The 15871-nt window shown below is 40.2% G+C and overlaps 1 protein-coding gene and 1 long non-coding RNA gene across 2 annotated transcripts in view; both read left to right on the forward strand.

The window, feature by feature from the left end:
* Window positions 1–15871, forward strand: part of LOC143522866 (uncharacterized) — a 61276-nt gene that overhangs the window by 35549 nt on the left and 9856 nt on the right. The window contains exons 4-6 of the mRNA XM_077016776.1: window positions 12100–12528; window positions 13505–13954; window positions 14429–14836. Coding sequence (XP_076872891.1) covers window positions 12100–12528; window positions 13505–13954; window positions 14429–14836 — 1287 coding nt within the window. The remainder of the gene's footprint in view (window positions 1–12099; window positions 12529–13504; window positions 13955–14428; window positions 14837–15871) is intronic.
* On the forward strand, window positions 5510–8048 carry LOC143522855 (uncharacterized). The gene is made up of 2 exons (XR_013133153.1): window positions 5510–5935; window positions 6528–8048. It is a non-coding gene; the product is annotated as an uncharacterized LOC143522855 (long non-coding RNA).

Consider the following 15871-nt stretch of genomic DNA (forward strand, 5'->3'; position numbering starts at 1 on the left):
GTGTCTGTGTGTTTGTGTGAGAGAGAGAGACAAAAAAGAAGCCAAATATCAGTTTGTATGAGCATGTGTTAGTCACTGAGATATGGGTGGGTATGGCTAGGGAAGTGTCATTGTGAATGCTATAGGAAGGCCTGCTTGTGCCTGTATGTGTGTGTGCCTGGTTAATAGACACAGAGAGATCTAGGTAGCCAGAGCAATGTTTACTTAGGGCACAGAGATGGGAGGGGGAATGTGGGTGAGAGTGTGAGAGAGACTGAGAGTGTGAGTTTCAGCTTGCGTGCGTGTGAGAAGGAGAAGGTGACAGAGGGACTTTACATGCATTCTTATGCATTGTATATAATACTGCACTGTAGAGCCATACGATAACCGATTTAGATGAAACTTGACAAATTTGTTCAGGATGGGATTCTGAATGGGCTTGTGCATTTTGGTCAGAATTGGGTAAAATATGAAAGAGCTTTAAGAATATGAATATTATATGTATCGATGCTGTCCATTAAAAAAATATTTAGCAGGTATAAGTGTCCTCAAATTCAAAATCTTTGGATTGTTTTTTGATTTCACACTCTGTAGAGTATTATAAGACTTTGCTTGACATGATAGTATGAAAATCCTAGGAGGAGTATGAAAAATGATGATTTCAAACTATTATTAACTTTAAATAAACTGTGCATTTTTTAATAGGACATGTAATGGGAAAGTTGTTCGCACTACTGCAAGGAATCAAAAGAGTCCAATTGCATGTTCCCAAGTGGAATTATGTAGGGGATACACTTGCTTTTTTTGCAATAGCGCCCCCCAGTGGCCAATCGACACCCGGCTGGATTATGTCATAGGGGGCGTGCACTTGTCCACACCCAAGAGGTTTCGTGCAGATCGACCAATGGTAAGCCTGTCAAACGCGTGCCGATCACTGATTGGCCGATTACGTCAGCCATTTTGGAAGTATGGCATGTCTGCTTTAGGACCTGGTTTCCAGAGGCCCATAGATGATGTCTGTCAAGTTTCATGTGGATCGGCCAATCTGAGTGCATGGGGCAAATTTTTGCATGTTATAGTGCCCCCTAGCAGGTGAGGTATGGCAACCTCTGCAAGCTGCCCCAGACCCTCACACGGAAGCTGTCTGTGAAGTGCCATCTCATTACATGCAAGTTTTCTTAAGTTAGAGTTCCATATGTGCAAAATTTACTATTGAATTTACGCCCCCTCATTTGATTGGCTTATACTGACTAGGTAGTGAAGAAATTAGCATTTTTGTTGGATACATTTTAAAGTTCATACTCTTCTGAACGTTTTGATACCACATATGTGCACGTATGTGAAAAATCCAGGGACTAGTTCGCGCTCAAAGATGTGTGTGATTTTGCACATTATGCAAATTAACTCGAAATCTAAGTGGGCGGAGCTTAATGGTTGTATATTAATTGTCCTATTGAATTTAGTCAAGGAATGCATAGGAACTGGAATTTTGGTTCTAGGACCTACGGTGTAGGAGATATGGACAAAAAGTCAATATGGTCTGCTATAGCGCCACCATCAGGCCAATTTGGGGTCCCTGTATGGGAATCTGGTCCTTGGAGGTAACTGAACCTTTTTGCCAAGATTGGGTTTTCTAGGCATTACGGTCTAGGCTGCACGATGCATTTTATGTCAAAAAATGGGCAAAAGAATAAGAAAAATAAGAATATAGCCGCAAGCGGCGATTGGCGGGTTCACACACCAATAGGCATTTTGGCCTCAATAGGCAAAAGGAAGCCCAAAAGGTCCTTTAGACCTAAAAGTGAAAAGAAGCTGTTTGAGTTTGGCCAGTGTGTGCTCTACAGATAGAGTGTGATGACATCTGCGTGTGTCAGAAAGGGAGACACAAAAATAGCACATCTGGCTAGAGCTGCATCTATGTGAACAGTATAGGAAGGCCTGCACTTGTCTATACATGATTGGGCCTCTATATTACTGACAGAGAGAGATTGAGGGAGCCAGAGACTATGCTTTGTTATTTCACTCCTTGTACACCTAGCACGCCTAACATGACTGCCCGTGTATTCAAAGTATGAATGTAGTCTGTAAAAGCCTGGCATTACATGACTGACATGACTGGCATGACTGACATAACTGATATGACTGGCATGACTGAAATGACATCACTGGCATGATGAACAAAAGTAATATGACTGATATGACTGACATAACTGGAATGAGTGGCATGACTGGCATGACTGTAATGACATGACTGATATGACTGACATGATTTATGTCTGACATGACTGGACTGACATGACTGATATGACTGGAATGAAATGATAGACATGACTGGACTGACATGACTTTTATGACTGGACAGATATGCATACAAAAACTATACATACATTTAGGTAGAAGTGTGTGTGTGTGGTAGTGTATGTACTCAAACTATGACAACATACTAATACATACATACATAAGCATACATAGAAACTATACATACATGTAGGTATAAAGGTGTGTGTGTGTGTGTGTTTGTGTGAGAGAGAGACAAAAAACAAGCCAAATATCAGTTTGTATGAGCATGTGTTAGTCACTGAGATATGGGTGGGTATGGCTAGGGAAGTGTCATTGTGAATGCTATAGGAAGGCCTGCTTGCGCCTGTATGTGTGTGTGCCTGGTTAATAGACACAGAGAGATCTAGGTAGCCAGAGCAATGTTTACTTAGGGCACAGAGATGGGAGGGGGAATGTGGGTGAGAGTGTGAGAGAGACTGAGTGTGTGAGTTTCAGCTTGCGTGCGTGTGAGAAGGAGAAGGTGACAGAGGGACTTTACATGCATTCTTATGCATTGTATATAATACTGCACTGTAGAGCCATACGATAACCGATTTAGATGAAACTTGACAAATTTGTTCAGGATGGGATTCTGAATGGGCTTGTGCATTTTGGTCAGAATTGGGTAAAATATGAAAGAGCTTTAAGAATATGAATATTATATGTATCGATGCTGTCCATTAAAAAAATATTTAGCAGGTATAAGTGTCCTCAAATCCAAAATCTTTGGATTGTTTTTTGATTTCACACTCTGTAGAGTATTATAAGACTTTGCTTGACATAATAGTATGAAAATCCTAGGAGGAGTATGAAAAGTGATGATTTCAAACTATTATTAACTTTAAATAAACTGTGCATTTTTTAATAGGACATGTAATGGGAAAGTTGTTCGCACTACTGCAAGGAATCAAAAGAGTCCAATTGCATGTTCCCAAGTGGAATTATGTAGGGGATACACTTGCTTTTTTTGCAATAGCGCCCCCCAGTGGCCAATCGACACCCGGCTGGATTATGTCATAGGGGGCGTGCACTTGTCCACACCCAAGAGGTTTCGTGCAGATCGACCAATGGTAAGCCTGTCAAACGCGTGCCGATCACTGATTGGCCGATTACGTCAGCCATTTTGGAAGTATGGCATGTCTGCTTTAGGACCTGGTTTCCAGAGGCCCATAGATGATGTCTGTCAAGTTTCATGTGGATCGGCCAATCTGAGTGCCTGGGGCAAATTTTTGCATGTTATAGCGCCCCCTAGCAGGTGAGGTATGGCAACCACTGCGAGCTGCCCCAGACCCTCACACGGAAGCTGTCTGTGAAGTGCCATCTCATTACATGCAAGTTTTCTTAAGTTAGAGTTCCATATGTGCAAAATTTACTATTGAATTTACGCCCCCTCATTTGATTGGCTTATACTGACTAGGTAGTGAAGAAATTAGCATTTTTGTTGGATACATTTTAAAGTTCAGTCTCTTCTGAACGTTTTGATACCACATATGTGCACGTATGTGAAAAATCCAGGGACTAGTTCGCGCTCAAAGATGTGTGTGATTTTGCACATTATGCAAATTAACTCGAAATCTAAGTGGGCGGAGCTTAATGGTTGTATATTAATTGTCCTATTGAATTTAGTCAAGGAATGCATAGGAACTGGAATTTTGGTTCTAGGACCTACGGTGTAGGAGATATGGACAAAAAGTCAATATGGTCTGCTATAGCGCCACCATCAGGCCAATTTGGGGTCCCTGTATGGGAATCTGGTCCTTGGAGGTAACTGAACCTTTTTGCCAAGATTGGGTTTTCTAGGCATTACGGTCTAGGCTGCACGATGCATTTTATGTCAAAAAATGGGCAAAAGAATAAGAAAAATAAGAAAAATACCAGCAATTACAATAGGGTTCCCACACTATGTGTGTGTGAACCCTAAATATAGCCGCAAGCGGCGATTGGCGGGTTCACACACAAATAGGCATATTTTGGCCTCAATAGGCAAAAGGAAGCCCAAAAGGTCCTTTAGACCTAAAAGTGAAAAGAAGCTGTTTGGGTTTGGCCAGTGTGTGCTCTACAGATAGTGTGTGATGACATCTGCGTGTGTCAGAAAGGGAGACACAGAAATACCACATCTGGCTAGGGCTGCATCTATGTGAACAATATAGGAAGGCCTATATTGTGTCTATACATGATTGGGCCTGTATATTACAGACAGAGAGAGATTGAGGGTGCCAGAGACTATGCTTTGTTAATTCACTCCTTGCACGCCTTGCACGCCTAACATGACTGCCCGTGTATTCAAAGTATGAATGTAGTCTGCAAAGCCTGGCATTACATGACTGACATGACTGGCATGACTGACATAACTGATATGACTGAAATGACATCACTGGCATGATGAACAAAAGTAATATGACTGATATGACTGACATAACTGGAATGAGTGACATGACTGGCATGACTGTAATGACATGACTGATATGACTGACATGACTTATGTCTGACATGACTGGACTGACATGACTGATATGACTGGACTGACATGACTGACATGACTGGACTGACATGACTGTTATGACTGGACAGATATGCATACAAACTATACATACATTTAGGTAGAAGTGTGTGTGTGTGTGTGTGTGTGTGTGTGTGTGTGTGTGTGTGTGTGTGGTAGTGTATGTACTGAAACTATGACAACATATACTAATACATACATACATAAGTATACATAGAAACTATACATACATATAGGTATAAAGGTGTGTGTGTCTGTGTGTTTGTGTGAGAGAGAGAGACAAAAAAAGAAGCCAAATATCAGTTTGTATGAGCATGTGTTAGTCACTGAGATATGGGTGGGTATGGCTAGGGAAGTGTCATTGTGAATGCTATAGGAAGGCCTGCTTGTGCCTGTATGTGTGTGTGCCTGGTTAATAGACACAGAGAGATCTAGGTAGCCAGAGCAATGTTTACTTAGGGCACAGAGATGGGAGGGGGAATGTGGGTGAGAGTGTGAGAGAGACTGAGAGTGTGAGTTTCAGCTTGCGTGCGTGTGAGAAGGAGAAGGTGACAGAGGGACTTTACATGCATTCTTATGCATTGTATATAATACTGCACTGTAGAGCCATACGATAACCGATTTAGATGAAACTTGACAAATTTGTTCAGGATGGGATTCTGAATGGGCTTGTGCATTTTGGTCAGAATTGGGTAAAATATGAAAGAGCTTTAGGAATATGAATATTATATGTATCGATGCTGTCCATTAAAAAAATATTTAGCAGGTATAAGTGTCCTCAAATTCAAAATCTTTGGATTGTTTTTTGATTTCACACTCTGTAGAGTATTATAAGACTTTGCTTGACATGATAGTATGAAAATCCTAGGAGGAGTATGAAAAATGATGATTTCAAACTATTATTAACTGTAAATAAACTGTGCATTTTTTAATAGGACATGTAATGGGAAAGTTGTTCGCACTACTGCAAGGAATCAAAAGAGTCCAATTGCATGTTCCCAAGTGGAATTATGTAGGGGATACACTTGCTTTTTTTGCAATAGCGCCCCCCAGTGGCCAATCGACACCCGGCTGGATTATGTCATAGGGGGCGTGCACTTGTCCACACCCAAGAGGTTTCGTGCAGATCGACCAATGGTAAGCCTGTCAAACGCGTGCCGATCACTGATTGGCCGATTACGTCAGCCATTTTGGAAGTATGGCATGTCTGCTTTAGGACCTGGTTTCCAGAGGCCCATAGATGATGTCTGTCAAGTTTCATGTGGATCGGTCAATCTGAGTGCATGGGGCAAATTTTTGCATGTTATAGCGCCCCCTAGCAGGTGAGGTATGGCAACCACTGCGAGCTGCCCCAGACCCTCACACGGAAGCTGTCTGTGAAGTGCCATCTCATTACATGCAAGTTTTCTTAAGTTAGAGTTCCATTTGTGCAAAATTTACTATTGAATTTACGCCCCCTCATTTGATTGGCTTATACTGACTAGGTAGTGAAGAAATTAGCATTTTTGTTGGATACATTTTAAAGTTCAGACTCTTCTGAACATTTTGATACCACATATGTGCACGTATGTGAAAAATCCAGGGACTAGTTCGCGCTCAAAGATGTGTGTGATTTTGCACATTATGCAAATTAACTCGAAATCTAAGTGGGCGGAGCTTAATGGTTGTATATTAATTGTCCTATTGAATTTAGTCAAGGAATGCATAGGAACTGGAATTTTGGTTCTAGGACCTACGGTGTAGGAGATATGGACAAAAAGTCAATATGGTCTGCTATAGCGCCACCATCAGGCCAATTTGGGGTCCCTGTATGGGAATCTGGTCCTTGGAGGTAACTGAACCTTTTTGCCAAGATTGGGTTTTCTAGGCATTACGGTCTAGGCTGCACGATGCATTTTATGTCAAAAAATGGGCAAAAGAATAAGAAAAATAAGAATATAGCCGCAAGCGGCGATTGGCGGGTTCACACACAAATAGGCATATTTTGGCCTCAATAGGCAAAAGGAAGCCCAAAAGGTCCTTTAGACCTAAAAGTGAAAAGAAGCTGTTTGGGTTTGGCCAGTGTGTGCTCTACAGATAGTGTGTGATGACATCTGCGTGTGTCAGAAAGGGAGACACAGAAATAGCACATCTGGCTAGGGCTGCATCTATGTGAACAATATAGGAAGGCCTATATTGTGTCTATACATGATTGGGCCTGTATATTACAGACAGAGAGAGATTGAGGGTGCCAGAGACTATGCTTTGTTAATTCACTCCTTGCACACCTTGCACGCCTAACATGACTGCCCGTGTATTCAAAGTATGAATGTAGTCTGCAAAGCCTGGCATTACATGACTGACATGACTGGCATGACTGACATAACTGATATGACTGAAATGACATCACTGGCATGATGAACAAAAGTAATATGACTGATATGACTGACATAACTGGAATGAGTGACATGACTGGCATGACTGTAATGACATGACTGATATGACTGACATGACTTATGTCTGACATGACTGGACTGACATGACTGATATGACTGGACTGAAATGACTGACATGACTGGACTGACATGACTGTTATGACTGGACAGATATGCATACAAACTATACATACATTTAGGTAGAAGTGTGTGTGTGTGTGTGTGTGGTAGTGTATGTACTGAAACTATGACAACATATACTAATACATACATACATAAGTATACATAGAAACTATACATACATATAGGTATAAAGGTGTGTGTGTCTGTGTGTTTGTGTGAGAGAGAGAGACAAAAAAGAAGCCAAATATCAGTTTGTATGAGCATGTGTTAGTCACTGAGATATGGGTGGGTATGGCTAGGGAAGTGTCATTGTGAATGCTATAGGAAGGCCTGCTTGTGCCTGTATGTGTGTGTGCCTGGTTAATAGACACAGAGAGATCTAGGTAGCCAGAGCAATGTTTACTTAGGGCACAGAGATGGGAGGGGGAATGTGGGTGAGAGTGTGAGAGAGACTGAGTGTGTGTGTTTCAGCTTGCGTGCGTGTGAGAAGGAGAAGGTGACAGAGGGACTTTACATGCATTCTTATGCATTGTATATAATACTGCACTGTAGAGCCATACGATAACCGATTTAGATGAAACTTGACAAATTTGTTCAGGATGGGATTCTGAATGGGCTTGTGCATTTTGGTCAGAATTGGGTAAAATATGAAAGAGCTTTAAGAATATGAATATTATATGTATCGATGCTGTCCATTAAAAAAATATTTAGCAGGTATAAGTGTCCTCAAATTCAAAATCTTTGGATTGTTTTTTGATTTCACACTCTGTAGAGTATTATAAGACTTTGCTTGACATGATAGTATGAAAATCCTAGGAGGAGTATGAAAAATGATGATTTCAAACTATTATTAACTGTAAATAAACTGTGCATTTTTTAATAGGACATGTAATGGGAAAGTTGTTCGCACTACTGCAAGGAATCAAAAGAGTCCAATTGCATGTTCCCAAGTGGAATTATGTAGGGGATACACTTGCTTTTTTTGCAATAGCGCCCCCCAGTGTCCAATTGACACCCGGCTGGATTATGTCATAGGGGGCGTGCACTTGTCCACACCCAAGAGGTTTCGTGCAGATCGACCAATGGTAAGCCTGTCAAACGCGTGCCGATCACTGATTGGCCGATTACGTCAGCCATTTTGGAAGTATGGCATGTCTGCTTTAGGACCTGGTTTCCAGAGGCCCATAGATGATGTCTGTCAAGTTTCATGTGGATCGGCCAATCTGAGTGCATGGGGCAAATTTTTGCATGTTATAGCGCCCCCTAGCAGGTGAGGTATGGCAACCACTGCGAGCTGCCCCAGACCCTCACACGGAAGCTGTCTGTGAAGTGCCATCTCATTACATGCAAGTTTTCTTAAGTTAGAGTTCCATATGTGCAAAATTTACTATTGAATTTACGCCCCCTCATTTGATTGGCTTATACTGACTAGGTAGTGAAGAAATTAGCATTTTTATTGGATACATTTTAAAGTTCAGACTCTTCTGAACGTTTTGATACCACATATGTGCACGTATGTGAAAAATCCAGGGACTAGTTCGCGCTCAAAGATGTGTGTGATTTTGCACATTATGCAAATTAACTCGAAATCTAAGTGGGCGGAGCTTAATGGTTGTATATTAATTGTCCTATTGAATTTAGTCAAGGAATGCATAGGAACTGGAATTTTGGTTCTAGGACCTACGGTGTAGGAGATATGGACAAAAAGTCAATATGGTCTGCTATAGCGCCACCATCAGGCCAATTTGGGGTCCCTGTATGGGAATCTGGTCCTTGGAGGTAACTGAACCTTTTTGCCAAGATTGGGTTTTCTAGGCATTACGGTCTAGGCTGCACGATGCATTTTATGTCAAAAAATGGGCAAAAGAATAAGAAAAATAAGAAAAATACCAGCAATTACAATAGGGTTCCCACACTATGTGTGTGTGAACCCTAAAAAATACCAGCAATTACAATAGGGTTCCCACACTATGTGTGTGTGAACCCTAAAAAAACCCTAACAATTACAATAGGGTTCCCACACTATGTGTGTGTGAACCCTAAAAAACCCTAACAATTACAATAGGGTTCCCACACTATGTGTGTGTGAACCCTAATTAGCAGTGTGGCATCTTGGTAGTCTAACCTTGCTACCTTTTGCAGTATGGCTAAAGCCCACCAACTCCATGCCACCCAACATGCTTACAAACTCTTTTCAAACTAGAAATCACAGCCACATTAGAATTATTGACATTAATTCTACACTGACAATTAGAATGGAAACATTATTTGACAAGATTCGATTAACCCACACGGTTTCCCTTATTGATGTTTCCGTAGTTTGAATTACTTGCCAATATAATGTTAACATTATTTATAGTGATCCTAGCAGTGGAGTGAGCAGGCAAAGTCATTTCACTAGCCTTACTGCAAAGCTCCTCTAACTACATAGTCACTTAACAAAACATTTAGGCTGCATACCGTAATATACTTCCTCAGGTGGGACGGTGATTTTTGGTATGCAGTGATATAGTTTGTTTTTGGCAAACAAAGCATGCATTTAAAACGATGGGAATGATTCATCCGTTCAGAAAACTGGAACATTTTGTCGCGATACGGCCATGGGTGCAAAAGAGCATGCCAGGGTTGCCAGCTCTCACGCATTGAGCGTGAGACACACGCATTTGACCGTTTTCACACGCTCTCACGCCACAGTTCCGATATCTCACGCCGAAAAAAAATCTAGTTTATTTACCTCTGATCTATATCTATCAACCACCGGCGATCGCGATATAATACTTAATTTGTGTTCATTTTTCACCGCCCCGGTAACGTTCGCCACCCCCCGATCAACAATTTACAATCGCCACCAAGTCCAGGTTCAAATCTCCCTCCAAGCGATCTTGAAAAGTTGGCAACCCTGGCATGCTCCATCACCGCCGTCTCCGCTCATGTTGCTGTTATTTAGGAAAAGAACGACTAGCGACACCGAACTTGATTTTACACCTCACAGACACATCCTTGATTGCTGATAGGCTGTCACCTGTGAAAATACTATCGGGGGAGGGGAGGAGAGTTGTGTGTGGAAGTAACGAGTAACGAGAGCTGGACAGAAATGTAGTGGAGTGATAAGTACTGTATTTGTTATTCAACTGTAGTGAAGTGAAAGTCATAAGTATTTTAAAAAAATCAACTTAAGTAAAGTACAAATACTCAAGAACTGTACTTAAGTACAGTACTTAAGTAAATGTACTTCGTTACTGCCCACCTCTGTGGCTGACCCTGCGCTCTGATCATAGCTTCTAAAAAATATGTGATATGAGAACACTGCATTATGTTGCTTGTACTGACATTGAGCAATGAAAATAAAAATTTTATATTGAATCTTAAAAATAATTAATAGATTGTCTAGAATAATTGTAATTATTTCCATAACCCTAGTTTCATAACTTCCATAACCCTGTTCAATAGACACACTTTCCCTTGAGTGTAATGTCAGGACAAACCGGCAGCGTTATTCCACAGTAACCTGAAGGTCAAAGAGGTGGGCAGTCATGATCGTCATGGTACAGCCCCTGACCCCTCCCTTTGGGCGTGTGTATGTGTAGTTTGCATCTATTTTTGTCTATATATGTATATATTTGTGAGTGTTCTTTTCTATAAGCACTACCTCACTATTTAAATCAACTTGTGCGTGTTAAAGAAACTGATACATCTCTGTGAGGACATTCTTCCCTGAACCCCTCATTACAGCCTCATCTGTTTCCTCTGCTATCATGCTGTTGGGTGATTGTAATATTCATGTTGACTCTGGCTGCGAACTTTCTGCTGAACTCATGAATATTCATTCATTCATATAGACTATTCATATATGCTGTGGATTCACTCAACATGTTAATTTCCCTTCTCATACTCATGGTCACATTCTTGACCTGTTTTGGTCTTTTTGGTTTTTTGGTTCAGACTCTTCTTCCTCTTACATTAAGCAGTTTTCACACAAAGATTTCATCACACATTACAAAAGTACTGTCTCTGTAAAGTACTGTCTCTTGATAATTGATAATTATGCTCCTCTCAAAACTACATTAATCCCTGGTACTCATACTAACCTTGATTCACCTCAGAGCTTAAATGCAGACCCTTACAGCTTCTGTACAAGGAAATTGGTTTCACTGTTAATTTCTCACTCTTTGCTGAGTATGTTTCTAATTATAGGGACACACTGCCTGCTGTCTCTTCTCTTATAAATACTGACAGACATAGGACTAAATTTCTCTTCATTACCATAAATACATATTCAATGGCTCTCATCACCCACCTGTTACAGCCATGCCCAGTGGTATTATTATTAGTATTATTTTCAGGAGAAAAATAAATAAATAAAAATAATACAATTGTAATATTCATAAGCAGTTCCCCATGTTAACTCAATCCTGTCTTTCACAGGTCCCTGAGTCTTTAACACCTGCGTCTTTATATCTGTCAGTTCTTACACTGTCTGAGATTCTTTCTAAATCTTCATGTTCATCTCAGCTTGACCAACTCCAGCTTCTATTCTCAGATCTTCTGCTCCTGTTATTTGTGCTTCTGTTACAGATCCGATTAACCTGTGTTTCTTATTAGGTACTGTCCCACCTTCTCTTAAAATAGCAGCCGTCACTCCCACACTAAAGTAGCCTGGGTTAGATCCAGCCTCATTGGATAATTACAGACCAGTCTCCAGCCTACACTTCCTTGAAGTTCCTAATTGAAATCATCTCTGACCATGTTTGTGTTTATCTGCAGTTTCTCAGCACCATCAAATATGGAAGTAAGTTCATCCAGGCTTAAGATGAAGTCATTACTGAACATTTGTGTGCATGCAGCTCTCTACAAGAAGGAAAACATACAGGTTGTTGTTCCAGAAGTAGCTGTCCTGTCTGAACATGACTCAAAGGACTTTCTAATGGATCTGTACTCATATGTGAAGGACTATGAGGCTCAAACAGGCAGCAGTGTCTTTCCTGTACTGCAACCGCTTTACAGGTCTCTTCCTGTCTGGTACACCATGTCTAATGTGTGGTCCATCAATATCACGGAGAGAAAGGCCTCACATTTTCTAGAAGCTCTAAAAGTTCAAACAGCAAAGAAACCAGTAAACTTGTGGGGCTGGTCAGATGAAGAGAGTGAAGTGAGGAGTTTCCTTCAGTGTCTGCCCTACATCTCCCAGCTCAGGTGAGTCTTTAGAAGATGAAATACTGTTGTACATTTTTTTGATAAACCGGCAAAATATGGAGAAGTGGAATCATCTAGTAATGGCAGAGGAGAGGGAGTAGAGTGAAAAAATCAACAGCAAAAGCATGCCTACAGAGGATCAGATACGATAAAATTCCCAGCACTGAACCTGCCTCAAAAACACACTTTACCTGCAGTACAAGTCATTAACAACCTTTACCAGAGCTTTTTCCTGCTATGTGTAACTCAGAAGCCAGATTGTTAGTACGGAACTTGTTAGAGTTGATCTACCGTTTCATTCTAGGACACTGGCCATCAATAGACTGGAAATGGATATATAATGGTGTAAATCCAAATGATGAAGGTGGGAGGAAGATGATGATTCAGGGCACAGCTATAAGTTTCAGTTGTTTAAAATGTTTTTTCTTAGTTTAGTATGGAAGAGATATTTTTAAGCAAAATGTGTCATGCTAATTTCTGAAAATAAGTTCATATCATAATAATACAGTTATATATCGTAGCAATATATAACAGTAATTGTAGTTGGACAAGAGTGAATCGTAAACTTAGAAATAGTTAATACCTAGAAGTTTGTTAAATAAGTGTAAAATTAAATAAGTTTGTTAATTGTGATTTTTTTTGGTGCAAGGAGAACTGAACCCTTGTATATCTTAGAATATAAATATTCTATCACCTCTGTATCTTCAAATGCAAACATAAGTTCCTATATTAAATGTAAATGTGCATGTTTGTACATGTTGTATATTCATAGTTTGCCCTTTTGGATATGGGTGTGTTAATGTGTATTTATGCTGTGTTTATTGTATATATGTTGTGTATTTACTGTGAGGGACTATACACAAGTTTTTTTCTCACCCGTACACCTATGTTAAAGTGATGGTAACATTAAAAGTAATTTCATGTGATATTTATTTGATTCAATCTAATTCAGTTCATTTCCATCCTCTTGCAACAGAGTTTTGTGGACTGGATTTTATGAAGAAGCAAATAAAATGTCTGCCATCCAGTTTCTGCTGAAGCTGATTGTTACAGCAGCAGAGTGTGATGCAGCTACAGGAGAGAGTTTCACTAAGCTGCTGACATCTGTGTGCAGCTACACAAACTTCCCTTTTGGAGATGACGTGTCCATTAAATCTTCTCAGTGTGATTTCCTGCTGGATCTGTACTCACGTGTGAAGGACTATGAGACTCAAACAGGCAGGAATGTCCTTCCAGCATTACAGCCAGTTTACCAGTCAGCTCCTGCAGTCTGGAACATAGACCTCTCAGAGAGAAAGACCTCCCTCTTCCTAGAAGTGCTGAAACTCCAAACAGTGAAGAAACCAGTAGAGCTGAGAGGCTGGTCAGATGAAGAGAGTGAAGTGAGGAGTTTCCTTCAGTGTCTGCCCTACATCTCCCAGCTCAGGTGAGTGAGATGTTTTTGTAACTACCACATATGTTCTCATATTATCTGAACTTCTGTTGGTTTGCACATTTTCACTCTTACACTATTTACATTTCTGTTAACTGTATATCTTTGTAATTAAAGTGAGTCTGTTATAACCTCACAGTCTATTATATCTGTTTTTAGTTATTTAATGATTTATTTTAAATTGTGATTTATTCTAATCCTTTTTAGTTTATTTAAACTCTTGTTGCCTATTCCCTTGTAAAGTGTCCTTGTGTGTCTTGAAAGGCGCTTATAAATAAAATTCTATTATTATTATTATTATATCATGTGTTCTGATGAATGCCATTTTCACAACATCTATGCTGTTTGTCAGTCTTCAAACTTTAATGCCTTTTAATGCTTGAAGAACATTATAGAGGATACTCAAGTCTATAAGCCATCTTGAAATGTACTGAACAGAAATAAATGGATTAATTGTTGTTTTTGTAGGTTTCTTTCACTACATAATCAAACAGAATCCTATAAGAATAAAAAAAGATTATTTCTACTGAACCTGAGTCTGCAAGCAGCTGTTCATCAGAGAGACACTGTTAAGAGAACTATAGAGGAACTGATGTCACATACAGAAGATGAAGAAGATTTCCTGCTGGATCTGTACTCACATGTGAAGGACTATGAGACTCAAACAGGCAGGAGTGTCCTTCCAGTATTACAGCCAGTTTACCAGTCAGCTCCTGCAGTCTGGAACATAGACCTCTCAAAGAGAAAGACCTCCCTCTTCCTAGAAGTGCTGAAACTCCAAACAGTGAAGAAACCAGTAGAGCTGAGAGGCTGGTCAGATGAAGAGAGTGAAGTGAGGAGTTTCCTTCAGTGTCTGCCCTACATCTCCCAGCTCAGGTGAGTGAGAAGCTTTTATACGTACTACATGTATAATGTTTAAAATGAGGTTTTTTCCTTCAAGGTTTGGCCGTTGTATTTGTTTTTGTGAGCTCATGTCTCACTGAGTATGCTCACAGCTCAGGTGAGTGAGAAGTCTTTTCACTACAGGGTTGTGTTTGATGTTCTCTGGTGGTTTTTGTGAGTTGTTCTCTCACTATAAATTAGTGAATGTTGTGGACCAGACGTGTGAATGAAATGTTGCCTTCTAATTTGTTATGAATGTGAGCTCTGCTTGTGATGAGCAGGGAGTGCGAAATAAAATGGAAGCGATCACGCCAAGTCTAAAGGGAGGTTTTAATGAATAAAGTGCGTAAACCAAAAACTTGTGACAAGATCCAAATAAAGGATACAATGACCAGCAGTCCACTGGTACAAAGACAAGACATATATAGACAGACAAACAACCGTCAGGTGAGGCGGATCATAGGCCCCGCCCACCTGAGGGATGAACACAACGCAACAACACAACTGCCGCTGTATACGGGGGCGACCAGTAAGGGGCCCTCCGTATCGTGACACTGCTCATGTCTGTAAAGTGTGTGTAACTGATGACTGGACGCTGAGATTAATCAGTGTGAAAGACTCACATGCTTTTATTCTACCGTAATAATATCGCTAGAGCACTAATGAACAACAACGTGCACACAGATAAGTCAGGACAACGACTGACAAACACAATGATGAAAAGCATAAACACTTAAATACACAAACAGTAACATGTAACAAGTGTTAGGAGACAAGAGACAGATGAGACCACTAACTAGACTAGCAGAGTTGTGTTTACTAGCAGGTTTTGTTCAATCTGCACTACTCTAAACTCACACAAAGAAAAACATACAAACCAATAAGATAATTTACTGAATATCTGCAATATCTAAAAATGCATTAACTAGATAACTTTAAACATTGGGATTTAATAGTTATGGTTAACATGACTTAACATGGATATTAACTCAGTTTTGTCATGTGATGATCTGATATATAAATGCAACA

The sequence above is a fragment of the Brachyhypopomus gauderio genome, chromosome 1 (genome assembly GCF_052324685.1).
Source record: "Brachyhypopomus gauderio isolate BG-103 chromosome 1, BGAUD_0.2, whole genome shotgun sequence".
Lineage (NCBI taxonomy): Eukaryota > Metazoa > Chordata > Actinopteri > Gymnotiformes > Hypopomidae > Brachyhypopomus > Brachyhypopomus gauderio.